Source organism: Pseudonaja textilis, chromosome 1 (assembly GCF_049901715.1).
Source record: "Pseudonaja textilis isolate UNSWEBS1 chromosome 1, rPseTex1.2, whole genome shotgun sequence".
Classification (NCBI taxonomy): Eukaryota; Metazoa; Chordata; class Lepidosauria; order Squamata; family Elapidae; genus Pseudonaja; species Pseudonaja textilis.
Genome location: NC_141990.1, coordinates 272,545,076 through 272,571,275, shown reverse-complemented (window position 1 = coordinate 272,571,275; position 26,200 = coordinate 272,545,076). Strand labels below are relative to the sequence as shown.

General features: G+C 39.1%; 1 protein-coding gene across 2 annotated transcripts in view; it reads right to left on the bottom strand.

Annotated features, from left to right (window-relative positions):
* The window catches only part of CCDC9B (coiled-coil domain containing 9B), a 60,951-nt gene that overhangs the window by 32,437 nt on the left and 2,314 nt on the right, over positions 1–26,200 (bottom strand). For both annotated transcript variants that reach the window (XM_087921812.1, XM_026710255.2), the window contains exons 2-6: positions 18,514–18,627; positions 17,202–17,306; positions 13,892–14,050; positions 9,956–10,105; positions 619–693 (exon numbers count right to left, since the gene is read on the bottom strand). In XM_087921812.1, the coding sequence (XP_087777938.1) occupies positions 619–693; positions 9,956–10,105; positions 13,892–14,050; positions 17,202–17,306; positions 18,514–18,627 (603 nt within the window). The remainder of the gene's footprint in view (positions 1–618; positions 694–9,955; positions 10,106–13,891; positions 14,051–17,201; positions 17,307–18,513; positions 18,628–26,200) is intronic.

Sequence of the window (26,200 nt, the reverse complement as noted above, 5' to 3'; positions counted from 1 at the left end):
GGATAAAATGATACAATACCCCTTCCTGAGTAAAGTTGATGATGATGATAATTTTTCTAGAATTCTGTAAATTGGCATCATTTGCTCATCAAAAACAATATCTCATAAAAAATATAAAAATAAATAAAAATAAATAAAATAGATAATCAAATCTAACTGGATGTAAACTAATGGATGGACTATCTCAGTAGGTAACTTTAAGGTGTTTGGGCCTCGACTTCTAGAATTCCCAGCTAGTAGGCAACATGTTGACTAGGGAATTCTGAAAATTGAAGTCAGGTTGAGAAATACTAGTTTATCTATTCACTGTCTGATGTGTTACCAACCATAATTACACCTGATTTATAAAGTGAAAAATGCAGTAGCACAATAACAGAAGTAAAATAAAATGGGCAAACTGAAAAACAAGTGAACACTTTCATATTCAGGTATAGAAAAGAAATATTGTCACCTTCAATTCACCTTCCACCGGTACATCAAAAAAACATTCTGGTTAAATTCATGATTATGAGGCTGGGAAGCAAAAGAACCCCAGATAAGGTACTTTCAAATAGACCCTGTTTATAACGCATATGTGTGTGAGAGTAAACAAAATTGAAAGGGGGGCTCAACCCTTACCTTTCTGGGGTGTGCAGTCTTGGGGTGGTTGTCTTCACCAGACAACTTCCTCTCTGTGGTTTTCCTTTCATCTGTCTAAAGATATAAAGAAGGAATGTCTCATTTATTTATTTATTTATTTATTTTCAGAAACAAAGAGGCTTCTGTAGACATGGAAAAAGTCTACAGAGCTTGCAAGAAAAACTCAAGGGTTTGGTTTTTTTTTAAATTAGGAATGGATAGAACAAAAAGGGCCAGGGAAATTGTTTCATGAACTTATCCAATGGAGAAGAAAGTCATATAAGAAGAAAACAAGCAAGGTTCTTGCAAATCCCTTCTGTTCCAGTTTGCAGGCGGAAAGGAAGAGTAACTAAAAGCTTGACTTGGCCTTTATATCTATAGCAGCACATTTATTAAACATTTATTTAAAAATGCTAGAGAAAAAGATCTTCTGCGTGGCATTAAGGCATTTCCATTTGATTTGATTCACTAACTGAAAGACACTTGTAAAACCCGACATTCTTCACAAGGCCAAATGGTGTTTCCAGGTACTGTATGGGACCACAAGGCCAAATGAGAAATCCTAGGCTTTGGAAGATTCCCAATATATCCCAGAAATGATGGCCGTAATACAGCGGTGAAATGCTACCAGTTCGGCCCCAGTTTGGCCGAACCGGTTTGACCGAACTGGTAGTAAAAAAAAAAGCTCCGACGTTCAGCTAAGAGGAGAAAGAAGAGAAAAACTCAGGATTATCCCTCCCAACTGCACTTGTGCTTTTTTTGTTCTTTATCCTCTCAACTGATTGGCACAGCAGAGTGGTGTTTGGAAAGCTGCGCATGCATGCACGCTAAGTGCGCCCACACACAAAGTACGTGATTACCGAACTAGTAGAGAAACTGGTAGAATCCCACCACTGCCATAGTATCAAAGATAGCACTGTCCTATCTTTGATACTACAGCAGTCAATGTATATGTCTACAACTGAAACTGTAGACATATGCCATTTCAGAGTCTACTATAATACTGTTGATTATTCTTTGTTGACTATTATTTAACAGATTTAACAGATAATCAGAATTGGAAAGGGACCTTGTAGGCCATCTAGTCCAACCCCATCTAGTCCACCCAAGCAGGAGACCCTGCACCATTTCTGATAAATGGCAGTCCAATCTCTTCTTGAAAGTCTCAAGTGATGGAGTTCCTACATTGTTATTGATGATGGCTATTGCCCTGATTCAAGTGGTGAATTGGGCAGCTATATAAATATAAATATTAGACAAATGTTTTATCTCTTTGATAAAACAGCTGCACAAATCAACTGTTACTTGGAGGATGCGCAGACAACAAGAAAGTTAAAATGCCTTCATTGGCCATAACCTTCCAACATAATGATTAATTAGTTCATCTTATTGCTACGCTAGAGAAGAACACCCATTTTAAAGGGATACACGGCTGCACCCTCAAAGATCTGAATGTCAGGGAAGGAAGTTTCTTTCTCTGTGTTAGCTGGCTGGCTGGCTGGCTGGCTAGCAGGCAATAACAGCAGTGAAGAAAAGGCAGCAGCAGTTTTGTTTACAGATGCTGAGCCAGAAAAACAGACTGAACATGTAGGGTGGGACAATGACAGCCAGGAAAAGGGGTTTATGGACTCAGAATATCTTTACATCTCGCTGTACTTCTGCAAACCTGTTCCATCCCCATATTTCTCTGGCAAGGTTGCGAGTATGTATTTTCCAAGGTAACATCTAGTTCCTGCATAGTCAGCTGCTGGCGAAGACTTGTAGTTTCACATGCAATATGGGGCTGCAGTGTGATTGTAATTCTTGTTCCTGACTGGCTGAGCTGCTGAGCATATAGTACATTTTGTGCTATGCAAGAGACAAAAAGAATCAACACCCTTCCTACTAATCTGGTTCAAAGCCCCCTGTATAAAAAATCTTTCTAATTTTATGTCTTTTTAAAGATTTTTACACCCTGGTTGAAAGCTGTATGTGTGTGAAATCAGTCCCTCCTCCAGTTTCATGTTTGAAAACTAAAATACAAAAAAAAAAAACCTCAATTCCCTGGAGGGTTTTTTTTTTTAAAGACAGGATGCTGAGAAATGAGCAAGCTGGAATGAATAAGTTTTACTTCTGCTAATTGCCTGGGAGCCTTTTATCTGAACATCAAAGTTCTTACATAGATAGACACACAGAGCAATTGCACAGTGGAAATTCCATTTCAGGGTGACATCCAAGCTCTCTCTTTCATAAAGAATGGGTTTACATAATGCTTGGTTTTATTGTACAATTTTCTTACATTTGCAGTAAAACTACATCACAACATCCATAATGTTAAAAGGGCAACTTAGAAGGTGGGGAGGGGAGGTGTAAAGAAGAAAGACAGAAGATGACACTGATTTTCATATGCTGATATATTTAGCTGATTCCAATTACCAATGTGCCTATTCAGTCCTTTATTCAGATTATTATTAGTCCTGGTTTAGAGAAAGAAAGTGCTCCTTGTTTCCATCCACGATGTCAGCAGATGGCCAGCTTTTAACCTAGTTCTTCTGGGGGTTTTTCCCACAATAACAGCATCAGATGCTAGGTGGTTGTGCTAAAAGCAGGATTAAAAGAATGGGTTGCCTATTCACTAGAAATGTCATGTTCTTTTAATAACAAGTACGGAATCAGCTGCTGAAGTTTTTTGACCATAGAGAAATCAGCCTTGTGAAGTTACCAAGACTGGGATTATAAAGATGGCAGAACTTTTGAAATAGTGAAACTGAACTGTTTGATCAGGGAGAAAGCAACAAATACTTTTATAAAGATTGGAAATATCTTATGGTCTTTTGTTGAAAATGGAAAAAAATGAATGGGTGAGTGAGAAGATATGAATGAGATAGCTTAGATTCTGTATAAATGGTCTTATGGGAGATGAGTGGTTAACACCCCTCGGTGCTATCTGGATTTGATTTTGACTTGATAGATAGTAGATAGTGCCAGGGGTGGGATTCTATAGGTTCACACCTATTCGCTTGAACCGGTTGTTAACATTCTAAGCAGTTTGGAGAACCAGTTGTTAGAAGAAATTATTGGCCTAATCCTGTAAGGAAGGCAGGAAAGAAACATTCTGGTGTTGCTTACAAAAACTGCCTTTCCGTTAACCCTTATTACATTCTTGGCAGGACTAGACTTCCTGTCTCAGGAACCTCTCTGGAGTTTTCTTTCTCTTCCTTTGCTGGTACTTTGTTTGTGTGGAGTGACCATTCAAAGTTACAATGGCACTGAAAAAAGTGACTTATGATTGCTTTTCACACTTACAACTGTTGCAGCATCCCCAGTCGTGAGAAGCCAGGTAAGGAGATGCGTGCCTTGATGTGACTGATATTGAGTTGGCCATGCCCAGCCAGTCACATGACCACCAAACCATGCCCATCAACTAAGCCACGCTTAAATAAAAAATTTGAATCCCACCCGTGGATAGTGCAGTGTGATGGATGATGTCTATCAGATGTAGGCTAAACCCATGACTTACCTGGCTCCTTTGGAAAACACAAGAATTGGGGATGAATGTCTCAATCTATGAGATTGTCTACCCACCATCTCAGGATAGGAAGAACCTTGTGGAAGGTGGTTGAATATCTCTTCTGAACGAGAACTTCCTCCTGTATCCAATTAATTAGGCAACTATTGCCCAGTCTCTAAGCTTCCCCATTTAGAAAAGGCATTTTGGAAAAGAGGGAAAGAATTTCCTTCTGGCAAAGATGGGCCATAATTGAATTAATTGTAGAAGTATAATCCTACAGAATCCTGATGAAGAGAAAACAAATGATTTAAACCCCTTTCAGTCAGGCCTGGATATTCAGCTAGAATTGCAATGGTCACCCTATAACTGATCTCTGCTAAGAACTTGATGGGACAATGTGCCTCTCCTGGTCCTGTTTTGGCAGTCTTTTGTATCACCAACTATGGTGTCCTTTAGAATGAAAACTATGAAAACTAGAAATTAAGGACATTGTTTTGCAGTGCTTTCTTTCCTTCCTGAATAAGTGATAGTAGTTATAAGGGGAGGATATTGATCCCATTGGACAGATTAGACTATGAAATCAACTTCATAGGATGGCTTAAAGCTAATTTTATTGACCGTGGTTATTATAACAGAATCTTACAAGTCGGACTGTTCTGATTTTGATAAATAAAATGTTTTCAGCACTTAAAGAAAACTGCAGTAAAATGTTCAATAAATCAGTTGGCACTAATTAATCATCAGCCGTTTACCTTAAGAAAAATCACACCGCATCATGAAGACATAAAATTCAAAAGTCTGAGAGTCAGGTTCTGAAGACAATACTCCTTGCAAGTCAGAGATATATTGCTATTGCCTGTTGCTAACTCTGCCTTATGGAGTATTTATCCATCAAAAAGGTTCCACGTTGTTCCAATGATTCAAACAACCAACTCATCGCAGCCAACTTGCCATGGGACAAGAGTTACACTAATATTGAAGAAATAGTCCAATAAAATCTATAAAGAAAGGATGCTAAAGGAGGGACAAAATAAAATGTAAATGACAAAAATTTAAATAATGTTCTAATTATTTTAAATAATTAAATTGAATTGTTGAATTGTCCTGCAGAGAGTGGTCCCATGGTGAGTCAGCCATGGCAAGTTGGCTGCGTCCCATTCCGGCCTAGACAGTATCAAGAATAGCAGTTTTTGCAAAGTGTCTTTTAGCGTGTAAACCATAGATGCAGTAAGACCAATTAGAAACAAAATAGGATTCCTGGCCTTCTGTGCCTCTTTACTTTTCTCTCTGCCAGCTTTGTGTTGTTTATCTAACATATTGCAATCGTCTGGCAGAGCCTGTACAGCACTAGGTTACACATAGCCTTACATAAAAAGGCAGTTGCTGCCAAATGTACTGTTTATATCCCTTTTAAATGCCAGGATCAAATGTTTGTGGTTTTCCCCCCAGGAGCCCTGTTGCTGGGAAAATGCTGGCTGTTAAGGAGAACCCTGAGCCGACTCTGTTAGCTGTCTCTCCCAGCATGATTTACACTCCTTGATTCAGTGTGTCCATTTAATTCCCAGCAGGTCCATCTCGCCTGAAAAAACCAGTCTGGGTCCATCTAGAATTGCACAGCTCTGCAGGCCTCCCCATGCAGGATGGAACATTTTTTTTCTCCCTTTTCAAACAGAAGTGAGGGCACTCCCACGCTGCCATTGCATTGCACCCTGCAGAGCATAAAGGACATACACAAACTGTGCTGTTCTTGGGTTAATCTTCTCTGTCAGCCTCCCATTACTTAGACTTCATCAGTTTCAGGCGGTCTTGAATGTGTTTGGAAATCTTGGCCCAGGAAGCATGAAGTAATAAACTCTTTAAAAAGCAGCATTCTTAAGACATGTACTCTCAGAGGGAGACTTTCCAGAGTAGAACCTTATGTTGTAACCTACTATGGTTTGAGACAATAAATTGAAGGTTGCTATTACTACTACAAGATTGACTTTCTATGGGAGTGAAAATGAAATTTTAAAATTTGAAGAAGTGGGATAGAAAAGTTATTGATGCTTTTGGAAATACCATGAACATATCATGAAAAGAAATAAATACAAATGTCAAGAAAATAACAAAAAGAACCAAATAAATCAGCCCAGAATTCTTGCATGAGGCATCAATGACCATGCTCAAACTATCCTACTCTGGATACATTATGTAAAGAGTTAGAGAAACTCCATCTGGGGAAATCTACAATACCAATAAAAGTAAAAGGAAAGAGATGGATTCAATTACAGCAGCAATGGACGCACTGTTGGAAAACTGAATCCCTGTAAGAAGAGATCTGGTTGGTTGTTCCAGCGATGACTCCAGAAGGGGAAACACACCCTCTGAAAAGCAGCTCTATGATTTGGGGATACTGTTAGAATTATTACCACTACCATAACTCTGATCTGAAGGACAACGATTTTCTGGAGAAAATCTATTTATATTGTCATTAAGAATCAGCATTGACTTGGTAGCAAACAGTCAGTCAATCATTGTAAGACTAGAACTGTGTCACCTGATAATAACCACAAAATGTCATTTAGAATAACTCTGCTTGAAGAATTTTTGAACATTTCCCTATTGCTTGGTTATGCAAGCTATATCTGGGCTGCAGAACTCCAGCTGATCAAGAGGTAGTAGCAACCACTTAATAAAGTAAATTCTTCCATGATGCAAGTTTCACTTCTATACTTTTCTTGGAAGCAATTTCAAAATAATTTTTCACTACCTTGTCCTGGGTTTGTATTGTTGTTGTCATTTCCCAGGCTAGCCAGCAGTCCCATTTTCTAATGGTGACAGATCAAAATCCTGGCCTGATATAATCCAGTTTAGGTTCTGAACCCATTCAAGGATAGGCAGGTGCTGCTACCTGCTGAGATTAGGTATAATAAGCCTCAGAAAATGGAATCAAACTTCCTGATTGTCTCCTTTTGGGATAATTATTGAATTTTTTAGCTCTTAAGTTTTCAAGCTCTTACAAAATTCAGGATGGAGATAGTGAAAAACATCAAATCTGCTGTTCCAAATTAACCTCTCTTATCATAAGTGCTTAAAACATTTCTATATAGATGCATAAGCTACATATGTATAAAGAAACTCATTCTGTCTACTTGCTCACAACCTAGTAGTGATATACCTTTTAAGTATGACAACATATACACCTCATACAAGTAATCGAAAAAACAACAGCTCTGAGTCAGATCCTCCCTCATATAGGATAACATGTCCTCAACTTATTGTAGACACTTGTAGCCAATGAAAAATAAGATCACACTTGGAATATTACATCCAGTTTGCTCGCCACAATATAAAAAAAGATGGTGATATTCTAGAAAGAGTTTGCAGAGAACAGCAACAAAGATGATTAGGAGACTGGAGGCTGATCTTAGAGTCCTAGTGAGCAATCAATTAAATATGAGCCTGCAGTGTGCTACAGCTGCCAGAAAACACAGTTCTAAGCTGCATTAATAGAGCGATAAAATCAAGATCACATGAAATGTTGATACCACTTTATAATGCCTTGATAAGATCACACTTGGAATATCGCATCCAATTTTGGTCACCACACTATAAAAAAAAGATGTTGAGGCTCTAGAATGAGTGCAGAGAAGAGCAACAAAGGATTAGGGGAGTGGAGGCTAAAACATATGAAGAACGGTTGCTGGAATTGTGTATCTCTATGAAAAGAATGACATGAAATGAAAAGGACTAGGGGGTGATATGATAATGATATCTAAGAAGCTACCACAAAGAAAAGTGAGTCAACTTATTCTCCAGAGCACCTGAAGGCAGGACAAGAAGCAATGGATGGAAACTAATCAAGGAGAGAACCAATCTAGAACTTAGGGAGAAATTTCCTGACATCTAGAACAATTAAGCAGCGGAATGACTTGCCTTCAGAAGTTGTGGGGTTTTCAGAAAAGATTGGGCAACCATTTGTCTAAAATGATATAGTGTTTCCTGCTTGAGCAGTTATGTTATTCTTCCAGTTCTGTCAATCTATTATTTTCCAAGATCACCTAAAAGCTATAAAATCGGCCAATTAAAATGTTTAGCATCTCTTCATTTGTTCCTAAGGGGCTTTATCCTTTGTATGTATTTTTGCTGAAAACCAATACCAAATTTGATATCTTCCACCCTCAAACTCAGTAGGAGCTTGAAATTTTGGACCTAGAAAAAATTGTGCAATTATTATTTCAAGAGAATACAATCAGTAGGCTTGATTGGTTTCATCTGTTAAGTCATGGTCTGTTTTAGTTGTGATTTATTGAACAAGCCACAGTCAGTTGAGTTCATATAATATGCTAAGCTATAAAAATAATTTGAATGTTGCAATTCACATAAAAATGAAAAAAATTAAAATTATATAAAGCACAATTACTGTATGCATAAGTTTGGCTTATAAATATTGAATGTATTTTTTTTTGCCATTTCTATACTGGAGATTTTAATCCTATCATTCTGTTTTGTGGGGGAAAGCAGGAATCTAGTAGCACTTTTTCCACCTAAAATATCTGATTAGAAGTTGAAATTAAAACTGAGTTTTGTCAGGTGCAACCCATGAAAGTTTATGCCTCTTATACAATTTATTAGTCATAAAAGATGCTACCAAATTCCTGGTTTTCTGCCCCTGTAGACTATAATGAATCTCTTTCTAGGCTGTCATTGGGAAGGACCAGTTTTTCAAAGAGCTGAGCCCTTGTCGTCTTGCCCATTTCCCATCTCAGGAAAACTGGATGTAGAAAAGAAGTAGAATGGCCAGGAATAGCTACAAAGCTTAATCCAACAGGACTTGAGATGGATGCTTCCTGATGTATGAATTGTCCTTTTTATCCTGGGATTTTTTAGGCCAGAGGTCTCTAAACTTGGCAACGTTAAGACTTGCGGACTTCAACCTCACAGAATTTCTGAGCTAACATGATTGAAGGAGGAATTCTGAGAGTTGACGTCCACAAGTCTTAAAGTTGACAAGTTTGGGGGAGGCCTGTTTTAGGCTAAGTAGCATGAGCCACAGCAACCAATGAGGGACAAAATTGTGCAGCACAACAACAACAGGAATAAAGGAATAAACAGGAATAGATACAAACTCGAGGATAATCGCACCAAACTTGATTGCAGGAAATACGACTTCAGCAACAGAGTGATCAATGTCTGGAATACTCTACCTGACTCTGTGGTTTCTTCCCCAAACCCCAAAAACTTTAACCTTAGATTGTCTACTATTGACCTCACCCCTTTCCTAAGAGGTCTGTAGGGGATGTGCATAAGTGCACTAACGTGCCTACCAACCCTGTCCTATTGTTTCTTTTATTTTTCTTATATGTATCCACGTATTCATAACTATGTTTTTACTTATACCTATTATCCTGTAAGCAAGTGACAAACCAAATGAATAAATCAATAAAGTTAGGTCTGCTAAAATGTCCCAGAAAAAAAAAAAAACAAGGAGTGTCTATTGTGTGGTGTTTTTAGTAGCGCCCTTGTTTTTCTCACTCCAAAGGTGATTGCTGTAAATTTAACCAGTCGCCATCATTAAAAATGATCGCCAAGTGACTTGGCAGCAATACGCTTCCTCCCCATTCTCCTTGTGCAGCTGCCGTAAAGCTGGACATCAATTTGGTCCTACCATATAGGGGAGAAGCAGCTGGCTAAGTGGATTATTGCAGTTTAGATGCAGAATCTGTCCCAAAGGTTTCCCTTCCCAGAAGCTCTGAAGAGAACAGCCGCTGTCTCAGCATCAGACAATGATGTCAACATATATTAAAATTAGCACAAAAATTCTAGACAAGAACCGAAAATCTTGGGAGGCGTTTGGGAAGCGCTCACCTTGCCTTTGTTTTCCATTGTAATGGCAATCTGCATTTTTCCTCTACAGAAAGCAAGCCGCTCATCCCTCTCTTCTTCGCTGATATCTGGCACCTCTGCTGGATTCCCGGGATCCTCAGATCCCCATTTCTCTCGGACAACCCGCTTTCCCTGCCAAGGGACGAATGAGAATTACATATTTTTCCCAACAGACAAATCAACACTCCATTTCACATCCCTTGTAATGCATGTGAAGGGTGGTGGCTTAGAAAAAGTCCTTGACTTTGGAGCCAAGCATAAGTAGAAGTGTCACGCTTCCTTTCCACTTGGAGAGGTTCTGATCAAAAGCTCAATCACAATAAACAAGGAGAGAGAGAAAAAATCACTGATAAACTCAAGGTGTTTATCTATAAATCTATAACAAACATGTGGTACTGTTAGGACACTGTCATTTTGTGGATCCACCTTTTATTAAGGGTAATTTGTTTTAGGTTGCTGCCCATCAACTATAAATTGAGCAGCTTGAATATAATATTTGTTACAATATTCTCTAATCGTTTAAAATTATATATTGCACAGATGGAAAGGCAGATTTTTGGTCCTTGTCATCTACTTTGTTTTACTAAAATTCTGAGGTTTATGAATTTCTGCTGGTGCCAAAGAATAGCTTAGGAAATGAGGGTGAGAAATAAAATAGAATGCTAAAGCCTGGAATTTGATTTCAATATCACAGTTTGCCACAGCTAATTCTCCACAGAAATCTATTCTCTCTAATCAGCCCAGTGGTGGTATTCTTCTGGCTCAGCCCGGTTCTGCCGAGCTGGTAGCTGCGATGAGCAGTCGAGACCAAACCGGTTCTCTTCACCACTCTGCTGTTGGGCCCACCCGCTTGCCTGGCCTCCCATATTCACTTTTATCCTCTGAATTTGAAACAAAACTGCTTTGCGCGGCACAGAAGAGTGCCTCACAGCAGCTGCTGAAACAACCAGGATCGTGCAGGCTTGCAGGAGGTGAGTTAGAATGCCCCTGTGCCTGCACAAATGCCTCTACACTTGCACAAAGTGCACGTCTGGTATACGCATGCACGCAAAGTGTGTGCATGCACGCAAAGCGCGCCCACCAAGCCACGCCCACTGAACCGGTGGTAAAAATATTTGAATCCCACCACTGAATCAGCCTGATTACTGGAACAGATCTTTCATATTTGCTGTTAAGTCAACAAGCTAGAAACTCACAAATGAAGCTAAACATATATGTCCCAGGATAATGTTGTAAGATCCAATCTGAGTGGTCACGGGGACAAGAGGTTTAATCTTTCACGCTTTCGGACTTGTGCTGGAGCCCATCCTCTGGGAACTTCTGTCTCACCAGAATGTATCTGAGAGAAGTTTACATTCAGGTGAGAGAGAACTTTCCCCGAGCGTGGGCTCCAGCACCAGTCCAAAAGCTCAGAAGACTAAATCTGGGTGACCAACCCAGACTGGATCCTTTTTGATCTCATGTAGAAATCTACTAATAGATTCTAATCTACAGTATACTTTCCTCCATTGAATAAGAGGAATATTTTCACATAAAGATAGTTACCAATAGGTTATTATCAATACTAATTAGAGTATCCCTAATATAGAGTATCCCTAATATTGTATATATTTTATTAAAAGGCATTTGAATAAATGGTGTATACATTATGACCTAATTTCATTGCTTATAAATTTTGTTGGGTCAGGTTCTAAATTGTGTTGGGAAATCAGATTTAAAACTTGAAATAAGAAGGTCGGGTGAATCTTTTTTTAGTAGAAAAGCTAAATGAAAGTATACAGAAGAATGCTAAATCTGCTTACATTTCAAATTCATTGGATGTCTTTAGATGTAGAAAGTAAGGAACGTGACCTTGACAGAAATACTGTATGCAAGAAACATTACCTAGACTCCATCATTTTAGGTTAGAACAATGAGATAACATTTGGAAGCAACCCCTCCTTAATTTATTGGAGCAAAACAAGGGAGAAGAGGTACAGTCAATCAAGCTTGCAAGATTCTGTTATTGTAACTAATCTTAGTAAAAGTAGATTTAGCCTTCCTGTCAAGTTGATTTCCAGGTCTGGTTTACCTGGAGGCTGTCACTGGGTAATATATTTCCACCGTAATCCTGTGCATATTTCCTTAGAAGCAGGTCTTTCTATGAGCAGCAGAATGTACCTCCAGAAAGCTAAATCATCTATAATTTAGATTTACAAAGGTCACCCAGAGTCTCTGCTGACCTGGGTAAACCATTTTAAATACAATCAATAAAAGTGATTTTGTGCTAAATGTGATTAATACTTGGATGTGAGCAATAGAAAAACACTACAATTGCTTTTATTTGGTGCCTTTGAGTTAATGTTGATGATTGGCAAGATTTTGGAAGTGGTTTGACATTACCTGGCTCCTAGGACTGAGGGAGACAGAGTGAATGACACAAGGTTTCTTAGCTGGGTTTTTTTTTTAAAGCAGCACTAGAATTGGTTTAATCTGGGTCTCTACTGCAAGCGCTAGAACCTTTTTATCCTTCCTTATGGTATAATGGAATTTACAAGGAGTCTCCCTTCATTTTATCCCAAGTAAAGGATGTTGAGCAGAGAAATAACAATGGGATAAAAGTCACCCAATAAGCTCCATAGTTGAGTGAGGACTTGAATATGATCTTCTTGGTGTAGTTCTCCTCCTTAACCACTATGGTTTCAACAAAATATAATGTATCAATCAAAGGTCATGCAGGGATGGGGAGCCTTTTTTCTACCTTTGATGAGATTTGCAGTTATATTTCCATGTGATCCACAGTGCCCAGAACCATGCCTTTTTCTTTCAGTCCTGGTCACCATACGGTGTGCTGCCAAGAATTGGCCAAATAGAAGCATCAACTGGGAGAAGGATGTGAACCAGAGGTTGTATTCAGCAGGTTCTGACCAGTTGTGGAGTAGCGGAAAATTTGAGTAGTTTGGAGAACCGGCAAATACCACCTCTGACTGACCCCACCCCCATCTATTCACTGCCTCCCAAGTCCGAGCTGATCAGCTGGGTCTTCTTTTGTTGCCCTGCACAGGAGAACAGAGCTGGAAAGCAGGATAGTGGGGTGGGGAGGGAATGGGATTTTGCAATAACCTTCCCCCAGGAGTGGCGAGGGAATGGAGATTGTACAGCATCCTTCCTCTGCCATGCCCACCAAGCCACGCCCACCAAGCCATGCCCACAGAACCAATACTAAAAAAATTTGAATCCCACCACTGATATGAACAGTGTGATCTGGGGACCAAGTAGATCAGGGTGTCAAACTCTCATTGTCACAGCATTGTTAAGTGATGTATCAGGACTTTTTCCCCCTTTGCTAAACCGGGCATAGGCATGGCCAGCACATGACGCATCCAGCCCGCGGGCTGTGAGTTTGAGAGCCGTGAAGTAGATAAATGAATATGTATTCCAGTGTGCCTTTAGCACTGATTTAGCTAGTAGATAGCCAATGTGTTTATGAATCATGTTGTTGATTATTTTTGGTTTTTTTACTTTTTATTGTATCATTCCCAGAATCACAATCAATGTAATAAATAAATAAATTTGAGGAGGTAATTCATCTAGTATGATACAGTATATCTATGAATGGAAATTAATTCCCAGGTGATAGCTACTAAAGAAAAGCAGGCCTTGTTAAAGTATTTATAGCATAATCTAATGTGTTAATATCTATTCTTGAATTTGTGATGCTGCTGAAACACAAATAAATCTGCATTAGCTATCTTTAGCTGAATACATAATATAAGATCTTTAAAATTAACACAAAATCCAAGAGAGCTGAAAAAAACGGGGAAAAGTACTACAGACAAGGTGGGCCAAATTTTGTTTGTAGGAAAGCAAGCAAGACAATTTTCCCCCAATGCTTCATTGCAATGCCACTCCAAAGATTCAACCATTTTTTAGACGCACCTTGCCTTTGTTGTCCATGGTCACGGCCAGCTGAACCCGTTTCCCCATCCTGAATGTGAAGACGTGATCATTTTCTTCATCGTCTTCCTCACTACCAACCCCAAAGCTTGAGGCAGAAGAACAACTGCTTCCCCACTTCTGGTTCACAATCCTTTTCTCCTAGAAATGGAAGGGAGGTAGTTGCAAAAATTAGAAGTACTGCTATTTTTCCCCCCTTTTTTTTAACCTTTTACCAAAATATAAACTTATCTAACAAAAATCTGCTCCAACATTCTCTTTGCCAGTAAATATAAACACTGTGGGGGTTTTAGATTGAAGAACAGCCCCAAATCTGGAAAAAGAAATAACAAAATGACACCACATGTTTACCAATGCAAAGTCAGAGGCTGATGATGCTAAATGTGTTAGAGTGAAAGGGAAATACCGTATTTATCGGCGTATAACACGCACAGGTGTATAACACGCATTCCCTTTAAGAGGGAAATTTCAGGAAAAAAATATGCGGCGGGCGCAGCGCTGACATCACGTCACGACGCTGCGCCGCCGCTTAGGCACTATTGGGAACGGGATCCCTTAAAGAGGATTCCGCTCCTGATTATCGGCGTATAACACGCATACATCATTTGCCCCCTATTTTCAGGGGGAAAAAGTGCGTGTTATACGCCGATAAATACGGTAAATTGAGCTGTGGCATATGTTGAATGGATTGTATAGCCCAGTGGTGGCTAACCTTTTTTGTCTCCCGTGCCGATAATTGCACACATGTGCGCTTGTATGCACTCGCATGCCAGCACCCAGAAGGCAATGCATGCTGGGACCCCCACACCGCTGCGCATGCGTGCATGACCCCCCTCGTGCACTGTGCATCTGTGGCATGCTTGTGCGATTCCCCCTCCTGTGCCGCACATCTGTGCATGCGTGTGCAATTCCCCCCTTGCACGTGCATGTCCCTACGCATGCACACGTGTCTCCTGCACAAACCCCTCCTCCCCCTGTGCATGCGCGCCAGATACCCAACAATCAACTGTTGGGGGTGTGTGCATGCATGCGCAGTGGGGCTCTTCCAGGTGACCTCTCGCATGCCGGGGGGAATGGCTCTGCGTGCCACTTCCAGCACACGTGGCATAGGTTCGCCAACATGGGTATAGCCTATCGAGTTGTTTCATAAAACCACGAGTCATGGTGACACAGTGATTAGAATGCAGTATCGCAGGGTAAATCTGCTGACTGTCAAGGGTTTGATCCTCACAGGCTCAAGGTTGACTCAGCCTTTCATCCTTCCAAGGTCAGTAAAATAAGAATCTAAATTGTTGGGGGCAAAAGGCTGACTCTGTAAACCACTTAGAGAGGGCTCTAAAGCCCTGTAAAGCGGTATATAAGTCTTATTGCTATTGCTATCACCACCATCACCACCATAACTGTGGTGAACTAGCAGGCAAGTCGGTGAACAAATAAATACATAAATAAACTGAACTAAGAAATGAATAAAGCAGTAGAAAGGATAGAGTTTTATAAGGTTTAACTAAAGGATTTGAAACCATATTAAGAGAGCAGTGGTTAGCAGTATTGCAGGCTAATTCTGCCGACTGCTAGGAATTCGATCCTGACTGGCTCAAGGTTGACTCAGTCTTCCATCCTTCCAAAGTCAGTAAAATGAGGACCCAGATTGTTAGGGACAATATGCCGACTGTGTAAACCACTTAGAGAGGGCCACTTAGAGCACTATGAAGAGGTATATAAGTCTAAGTGCTACTGCTATTTAAAGGTGCTATGTAATTTGAAAGCCTTTCCCGAGTGGGGACAAGTCTAAAGTATCATTAGTAGAGGCAATATGTGTGTCTTGCATTTACTTTGCAAGTTTTCTTATATTGTAATATTCTATTAGCCTAGGGAAGGAGATACAAATCCATTATCATGACTGCTGTAGCTCTGGAGATCACAGTTCCAGAGTTAGAAGGAGCCACTTAGGCCTGGAGCTCAGTCTCCTGTTCAGGCAGGAACCCAACTGAAAGAGTCCTGAGAGATGGTGGCTCTACTCCTGCTTTAACACATCTGGAAAAGAAGATCTCACCCCCTCATTTAATAGTTCATTCTCTTATCAACTTGCTGTTATTGATAGGTCATTATGATAGGTCACCCATCTCCCTTTTTGTAATTTAAGATTACAGAAACTGTTTCTCTTGGGCTACGGAATTCAGACATTCCCATCTATGTGATACCCCTTCAGATATTTGTAATGTGTCATCATATTCCTTCTCAGTCATCTGTCTTCAGATTAAGCATATCCAGTTACCTCCTTTCCTCCATACTGGGACTTGCACTTATGCAGAAGATCAGAAAGGAGAATTATGTACTTCTATATATTGCTGTTATATTTGTTTAAAAAAATCCCAAGAGACTGACCTAAAACTTGCCTGCTCTATATGTTTCTTACTACAATTTAGCTGCCCACAATCTGTTCTTCTGTTGCTGTACAAATTCTTCCATCTCTATTTTAAAAATAATGTCAAGTCATCCTAAACTACTGATAGCTTCGTGTAAACATTGGTATAGATTTCTTGGCAGCACTACGAGAGAAACTTTCCATTGTCTGTAATGTATTTCCTACTTTCTATCCTGTTTCTCTCCCAAGACGAACGTGATTGTTCGGATTTTCTCACCTTCTCAGGTCAGTTTCTTCCATCTTTACATATATGGAAACTGATTAAGTATGGTAAAAATAGTAATCCATCACACATAGCAGGCACTAACTGCATTGGGTAATGTGAGGAAGTAAAATTGGGATTGTTGCCTGTTCTTTGGAAAAGCAGCTGCAGCCACCAGAAATACATTCTCTGCATTTCCCACATTCATCCAGATGTTCATGCCTACATTGTCTCGGGAGTATTCCAGCTGCCTGGCTAATTGAGCCACACCCTGATGTTTTCAAGGATGTACTGATATCCAGAGGCAGTCTCACCCCATCCACTCTTGACAAAATACAAAAAGGGGTGTGTATAGCAGGAAAGGTAAAAACAAACAACCTACAGATGAAGAAGTGGAGGCGACATCTATAGATTGGCAGCTATTTACAAGCAGGCAAGAAGGCTTGCATTCAACAACCAGGATCACAAGCTAATCGGAGACCAGCTTGGAGCCCAGCAGTAACTAGAAAAGGAGCAACTACACTGAAACAGCACCACATCCCAACAGGGCAAGAATGTTTGGAAAAAGGCAAAGGTTGCCTGTTACTAAAATAATCGAATATAGCTAGAATTACCTATAATATTCCAACATTCCTTTTTCAGCAGAAAAGGGAGAATGTACTTACGTGATTTGGTTTGGTGATGGTGATGGTAAGGCCATCTGGCCTAGCCCTCCTTGTAGTGACAGCCATTCCTTCTCGTTCTGCTCGTTTCTTGTCTTCTTCTATTTCCTGAAACAGTGATATTTAAATATTTTATCAGGTCAGCTGCCAACAGTAAAACAAGTGAACGCTAGAAACAGCATTGTCAAGGGAGAAACATAAAGAAGAAGAAATTGCTTAAGGGACAAGCATCAGGCAGGCAGGGTGAGTGACCATTGGGCAGGTGGGGCAAGCAAGCCAGTGGTGACCGGGTGACTGGGTTGGGGGCATGGCCAGCCTGAACTTACTACTGGTCCAGCGACCCACGCCAAATCCTTGCTACCAGTTCACCTGAACCGGTGTGAACCAGCTGAATACCACCACTGGTTTGAATCCTAGTCCCACATTAAGCACAGTTGAGTGACTCACAGCCTTAAGAAAGAAACAATGGCAAACCACTTCTGAAAATGTTGCCAAGATAACTGCAGGCAGCCTTGTCCAGGTAGTCACCTGGAATCGAGACTGGCATAAAATATATTGAGTAAAAGTGGGGAAAGGGTGTTAAGCAAATACTACCATGTTTTACCATTTTGTTGAACAAAGTGCACTTGAATCAGTTCATACAAAATGTGAAACCCAAAACCACATTGTGGTTTAGTATAATCTGTGAATCTGGATCCCAGCCATTCTCTTGCAGATGAGCTGTTCCAGAATTTGTTCCCAAATTTTTCCTGAAGATAACTTTACAACAATTAAGAGCTGATCTTAAGAGGGATAAGGCAGTAGCAGTGAAACCTGTGAATCAGTTTGTTTTGGTTCATTAAAATGTGATTCTTATATATTTTTAATATTTTTTCACTTCTATTGTAAAGAACTATTTTTAAAAAGTTAATTTGAAATTCCAATCCCAATAGTAACTATGCTGCCACCAACTGAGCTGTAAAATGTTTGCGGTAATTAAACAGATACAGTTTTCAAATCAACCTGTTATAAATTGATTCAAAGGTTTAACGAAAAGATTAGAAACCATATTAAGAGCGCAAGGGTTAGACTGCAGTATAGCAGGTTAATTCTACGAACTGCTAGGAGTTCGATCCTCACAGGCTCAAGGTTGACTCAGCCTTTCATCCTTCCAAGGTCAGTAAAATGAGGACCCAGATTGTTGGGGGCAATATGCTGACTCTGTAAACCACTTAGAGAGGGCTGTAAAAGCACTATGAAGCAGTTTATAAGTCTAAGTGCTTAGTGCTATATTAAGTAACACCATTAGAAAGGAGAAACTGGAGTTCATACATACTTGATATCTTCTCATGAGAGCTTCATTCTTCTTCCTCAGAGCTAGAATTTTTTTATCCAGTTCAAGATCTTTTTCTTCTTTTTTCTGCAACATCGCATCATCCATAGCAACATCCTGAAATACAAAGAGAATCTTCAGTGGCATTTCACCAATGGCCAATAATACAGAATATTATTTATTCTGTTTGTCGTTATATGACCAGTGTGATATCTTCTCGTTCTACTGAGAACATGTCAATAACAAGTACTTGTTAGTACTTCAGTAATTCATTCAGAACAAAATTAAACCTTGTTTTTTTAAAAAATGTATAAAAGCACCATTATAGAAGAAAACTGCCGTTGCTCCAGCAGCATTTTACCTACAAGTAATCGTCGACTTACAACCACAATTGAGCCCCAAATTTCTGTTGTTAAGTGAGACATTTGTAAAGTGAGTTTTGCCCCATTTTATTACCTTCAACAATTGCTAAGTGAATCACTGCAGTTGATAAGTTAAGTGAATCTGGCTTCCCCATTGACTTTGCTTGTCAGAAGGTCACATAAGGTAATCGTATGACCTTGGGACACAGCCAGTGGTGGTATTCTACTGGTTTGGCCCAGTTCTGGCAAGCCGGTAGCAGCAATGAGCAGTGGAGACCAAACTGGTTCTCTCCGCCGCTTTGCTGTTGGGGCCACCCGCCCACCTGGGCTCCCATACTCTCCTTTATCCGCTGAATTTGAAGCACAGCTGCTTTGCACGGCACAGAAGAGTGCCGTGAAGCAGCTGCTGAAGTGACTGGGATTGTGCAGGCTTGCAGGTGAGTTAGAACGCCTCTACGCCTGCATAAATGCCGCTGCGCCTGTGCAAAGTGCGCGTTTGGCGCACGCGTGCATACAAAGTGCATGTACACACACAAAGCGCGCCTACCAAGCCACGCTCACTGAACTGGTGGCAAAAAAAATTTGAATCCCACCATTGGACACAGCAACACAGTCATAGATATGAACCAGTTGCGAAGCATATGAATTTTGATCACATGACCACAGGGATGCTTCAAAGGTCGTAACTGTGAAAAGTGGTCATAAGTCCTTTTTTTTCCATTGCAACTTTGAATGGTCGCTAAATAAACTGTTGTAAGTTGAGGACTACCTGTAATGATGGGGCTAACTCCAATAGATGTAATTCTTTGACAGATCCGAATAAGTTGTTAGCTTCTGAAGATGTTATCAGTGGCCAAACGGTACTATGGAGATGTTATAGGTTCTTGGGGGGTTACTTAAAAACTGTGAGCCCTGAGGCAAAAATCTTACAGGACAAGCCAAGCAGTGATGCTGGTGCCATCCAGGTGTGCCTTTCTCTCCTGATGTTTAGTAAGGCCACTAAAACAGAGTTCATCCAACAGGCCTTGGAATTGTTGTGCTATAACTATGTTCTCTCTGATAGTAGAAGGTCTTTTGATTTGTTTTTGTTCTTTTGCTTTGCATTAATTATTGTTCCCAGTGCTAGTTGTGGGTTGCATCATTGTATTGATTTGTTTTCTTTTTATTATATTGTTTCAACCCAATTTGCAGAGATTGGGATGTAACCACACAGAGAGCTGTTTACAACTGAAGCAGCCTGTAAGCCCTGTAAAAGAAATGAATTAAATAAAGAAGAAAAGCTTCCATTCTTTGGGAAACACTAATTATTATCATGATTTTGTTACTTAAACTATAAAGTGCCTCAAACAATTTGGCATAATTAAAACAAATAAAATATTTAAAAATTTGACAGCGAGAAGCAGGCTTTACATATTGTTTTTGACAGCTCTATAAATAGCTTGAATTAAAAGCCAGGTTCATTGGAATCTTAATTTTTAAAATTTTGAAGGCAAAATTTGAGTTTGCTTTCAAAGAACATAATCTTTTCAAGATAGTCTGCACAAAAGAAGTATCTGTGTTAAAAAGCTGATACGGAATTTTAAATGCCAGATGTACTTTGGTTGCATGATAGTCTATTTACAACTAGATCATTTGACTACATTTTAGTACACTATTTTTAAAAAGGTAATTCCTTTTTTAAGGATTTTTTTCTCCAGATAATTATGTCAAGATAAAGTCACATATATTCATATATTAAGTCTGGAAAATGGTAGATTTCTGAGGCAGAAATATTGTACAATTTGTATTTTTAGGTCTCTTATTACAGCTTCTAGTACAGGGGTGTAAAATTCGAGTCGTCATAGTGGCGTCACATGATGTATTGGGGCCTTTTCCCACTTCGCTAAACCAGGCAGGGGTGGAACCAGCACATGACGCATCCAGTCTGTTATGATATGTACAGAATAACCCTTGAGTAACAAGGATATGCACATGGAAACATTTATGAGAATAGTTATGAATAATTATCCAGCCACACACAGATACACTAAATTGAGCTAACGTTTACTTTAAGAAATAGCACAGTCCAATAAATGGTCCAAGTCATATACATTTAACAGTCCAAAGAATATCCAATTACAAAGTCTTCTTACCAGTTGCCTTTGTCATTTACAGTAAACAAAAATATCAAAGTATAAGCACAGCATAAATACAACAGAGAACCTTAGATAGCAACAGAATGTCAGAGAGACAGAATGTCAGAAAGACAGAATGTCAGAGAGAGCAACCTATGATCTCTAGCTCCCTCTTATGGTAATTTGCAATATAATCAGCCAATCGGAATATAGTATAAATGAATACAGTGATTTTGTCTTAAAGCTACAAACATACATTGTTGGTTTATATATTGCCAACCCAACTAATTGGTGGACCGATTCCTAACCCAGTCCATGGGCCATGAGTTTGACACCCCTGCTCTAGTAGAACAATAGTTTCATTTATATCATAGACTGTAACTACAGTAACATCCATAAATTTTCCTCAAACTTTTCAATACACCATCACATATGGAATGAGAGTTTAATAAACACAGTATTTGCAACACCCACCATTTCAAAGTGTATAAAAATGTCAGGATCTTCTTTAGGCACAAAATTTTGCAGTTAGAAACTACAATTCCATTACATCTGAACTTAATCTACTATTCATTTGTTTATAGTCATATTCTTAATAGCTTTGATGGAAAAAGAAACCAAATACTGGGAGTCAAATTGAGCAGAAGAATCATATTAAAACCAAAAAAACCTAAAACAGGGTAAAGGAAAGGCTTCCCAAACCCGATACAGGTTAGATATTGGAGTTCAGTGGCTATAATAAACATAAATGAACAAACAAATAATCCAAAACTTTGTTCTACGTAAGTGGAACTAGGTGGTCACTAGGTAAGAAACATAATGTACTGTTCATTTGAAAATTGCTCAAAAGAAAATCTCTGGTTAAAAATATGAGTAGTTAGCAGAAAAGGAATAGGAATGGTTTGGAACAAAAAAAATTTAAACTTGCCCAAAGAATGAGCATCAAACTGCTGAGCTTCTACTATGAAATGCACCTGTATTTCTAAAGCTGCTTATTAAATTGATCTTATCTCAGAGTAATTGTCTGGTAGTCACCCTGAAGAAATGTTAGAGTGAAGAAATAAACAAGGATAAGAGATGGCCAGGGCAGTGGTGAGATTCAATTTTTTTTTACTTCCGGTTCTGTGGGCATGGCTTGGTGGGCGTGGTGGGCATGGCAGGGGAAGGATACTGAAAAACCCCTATTTCCTCCCCACTCCAGGAGGAAGGTTACTGCAAAATTCCATTCCCTCCCCATCCCACTAACCTGCTTTCCAGCTCCGTTCTCCTGTGCAGGGCAACCAAAGAAGACCCAGCCAATCAGCTGGGACTCGGGAGGCAGAAAATAGATGGGGGCAGGGCCAGTCAGAGGTGGTATTTGCCAGTTCTCTGGTTCTCCAGAACTGGTCAGAACCCGCTGAATACCACCTCTGGGCCATGGGATTTGGAGCCAGATAGGTTACAGCCAGGTAGGCTTAGGGGCTGCAATGAAACCTTTCCTCATTTATAGAAAGATCAATCAGTGCAAATTTCACATCCATATTTTTCATTTAATTCTAAGCCTGGCTTTTAATAAAAAGATAACTAAATTGATGATGACAGAGTTTCAACTTAGTATGCAAATTTTATTTCTGCTGAATAATTTTCCCTGCAGGAGAATGAAATGCAAGATCCTTTATTATCTTCCATCAGGCTTTCAAGGAGAGTGAATTGGTCACTTCTGCAAGCTGATGAATTTTCATGACCATTTTTGTGAAATTGCTTTAAGCATGATTTGAATACTACTTGGTCAGATTTTTTTTAAAAAAACCTGTTTTATATTCATTATGTGGATAAACTCCAGGCAAGGCATCATGAAATGGGAAGGCATGTACATATGTAGAAAGGAATGAGGGAATATTCATTGTGAAGGATGCTTTTCTTAATGCTGCTTAATGCAAAAACATGCGGTGGCCCAACCACATTCCATAAGAGTGAAAAATATTGTGACTCTGTGCAGAGGTAGTTATTAAAGTTATATGGAGTTACATATATGGGAAGGTCTTGCTATTTGTCTACAGTCGATAGGATGTTCAATTTGCTTTCTAATGCAGACTTACCTAATTTGAATTTTCGAAATCTATTCACAACCCTAGATGAAGCTGAAACCCGAAATCAACATTTCCCCTTACGTCTTGCAAAGCAATTTGTAATTAGAAATCTACATGAAATGTATACACCATATAAGGACCACATATAACAAAGATTGTAGAGAAAATGTGTAAGAAATTCATTAAATTAAAGGAAATCGTTTACAAAAGATGTGTGTTGGAAAAATGCACCTTTTAGGAGACATTTATATGAAAATCTACATGAATTGCCAAAAATATCTTTTTTAAAAAAAAAGTCTTATTATTTTCTTAAATCCTTAAATCCTATACGTTCATAGGGTTCCTGCTGATCTTTGAGACTATACAATACACAAACTAACTACCAGAAAGAGCAGGTCATTTTTCCTGGGCATGTTCAGGGACAGAGTAAATATCAAGGAAAACACTAGGAGACATGGAAGCACTTGAGGTCTTATTTAAGGCTACAATTAAAAGATTAAAAAACTAATACGAACTAAAAAATAAAAGAGAAAGATAGAAAAGGTAAAAAAGAAAAAAAAGAACAGAAAGATAAACAGAAAAGGAAGAAAAATAAGAATATAGTAACAAAAAAGAAAATATGACTTCCCCCTTCATCACAGCAGTTATAATTGTTTATCACCTTCTTTCTAAATACAACAAAGGATCTTTTCTTCCCATAACTTTCTGTTATCTATAAGCATATCCCTAAATCCGGGGGTGCGGGGGGGTTGGACTAGATGACTACAAGGTCCCTTCCAACTCTGATTATCTGTATCTGTAAATCTCTTGTTGTAAGTTGTGATCAGTAAAAGTCCACTAGGAGTTACCAGAGATAGCAACGTCGCGTATCTGTTTTAATCACAGTTTAACAAACTTAACAGAGTAACAGATTTGAAAGGAAGTCTTCAAGACCTCTAACCTTCTGATCAGACAAGAGACCATGTACCATTTCAGACAGACTGTCCAATCTCTTCTTAAAAATCTCCAGTGTTGGAACACCCACAATTTCTGGAGGCAAATAAACCTTCTTTTTATTACTTTCCTTTTCCTTTAAACTATCTTGATATTTAATTTCTTCAAATAATATCCTAGAACTTGATTTGTTTTCATTGTTTCATGGTTCACACAAAATTCTTCAAAATGTTAATAGGTAGTTTTTGTAAATTTAATATAGGAAAGTTATTCAGGTCACTTTTTAGGTTTATATCTCTGTAAATCCCTTTTAATTATTAAACCATCAACCAGTTTCATTTGTATATCCACTGCAGCATCTTATTCCATATTATTCTTGTAGCCTGTCTCAGTCTTCACCAGTAAAACATCTTCCTCTCCCATACATTATTTAAATTCACTTCATCCATACAGGCAGACATCTTTAAAATTAATTTCTGGGTCCACTGTTCAAAAAATATACTTCAATATGTTGAATGCTAATTTACTTTGCTCTATTTCAGTAAGTCAGGTTTAAGTATACTTCTCTTTTAATTGTAATCTGTAGTTCCTTCTGGTTCCCTCTAGTGCTCAACTTTCAAAGTTCCATCCTATCCAGATTTTTTTAAAAAAAGAATTCAAAACAATAATATTTTGAGTTTTACAATTAATTCCACTGAACGACAATTTTCTCAGATTTTTCTTTTCTCTAAATTTGTTCACTCTTCCTTTATAGTTTTATTTTGCAATTTGATCTTCCATCTTCTTCCCTGCATGATCAAATCACATCACTACACCAGGGGTGGGATGCTACCGGTTCTGCCCCTCTCTATAGAACCGGTAGCTCTGAAGAGCAGCAGACACTGAACCGGTTCTGTGTTTGCTTCTGTTTGGCCCACCTGTCCGCCTGGGCTCTTACCTGTCCTTTATTTCCCGCTTTTTCAACTTCAGCTGCTTTGCGCGGCACAGCTGAGGTTGAAAAAGCAGGGGTGGGGAAAGGCTTTTCCAATGCTGTGCACCTGCACGCAGCGCTTTTCAGCTGTCTGGGCAGCACAGCTTAAGGTTTTTTACACACACAGACAGCACACATGTGTGCGCAAAAGTAATCACCAAACCAGTAGTAACACCGGTTGAATCTCACCCCTGAACTACACTGATTATACACTTTTATAGTCTATCCATATTCACTCAGTGCTCATTCATGCGTGACCCTCCCTTTCCCCATACAGTTCTTAAACACAGGTTGTCCTCAAATTATGACAGTTCATTTAGTGAGTGTTTGAAGTTACAGCAGCATGGGAAAAAAACTGACCTATGATGGTTTTTCACACTGACAATCATTGTAGCATCCCCACAGTGACGTGATCAAAATTCAGATGCTTGGCAACTGACTCATATGTATGACGGTTACAGTGTCCTGAGGTCATACGATCAATTTTGCAACCTTCTGATAAGCAAAGTCCATGGGGAAGCCAGATTCACTTAACGACCGTCTTATTCATTTAACAACTGCAGTGATTTACTGAACAACTTTGGCCAAAAAAGGTGATAAAATGGGGCAAAACTCACCTGTCTTGCTTAGCAACAGAAATTTGGGGCTCAATTGTGGTCATAAGTTGAGGATTACCTGCACCTTATTCCCATTGCATTTACCTTATGTTGTTTCCAAGGGTACCCAACTCTCATTCTATGTATCAGGATTGGCAAAGGATACTCTAGTATATACAATTTTTAGTTCTTTCAACGTTTATTCCTCATAACAAACAACTGTATTTCCTATCCATTACCTTTCTAGACATTTTTCTAAGCAGATATTCACCAGTCACCTTTTTCATACATTCTTGAGTCTCATAATACCTCATTCTTCATCTGTTTGTCTCAGTCCCACCTACATATTTATGTCACCCTTGCAGATCACTTGTTCTCTCTGGGTTGCATTAATTCAGACTATTGCACAATATTTCCAAAAAAACACATATCTGGCTTTTCCTTTATTGTTATTCACTGAAGCGTAACACCCAGCTATAATTAAGCTACAGATTTCTACTTTCATACACACCCACAACAACCTAGAGAAAACAAATTCTTTTTTTCTGACACACATATTAGCCTTTTCATTCACAAATAAACCTACACCTTCCTTTCAAGATGAGACAACACACATTCAAGGTTGTTTTTTAATATGCTTTTTCTT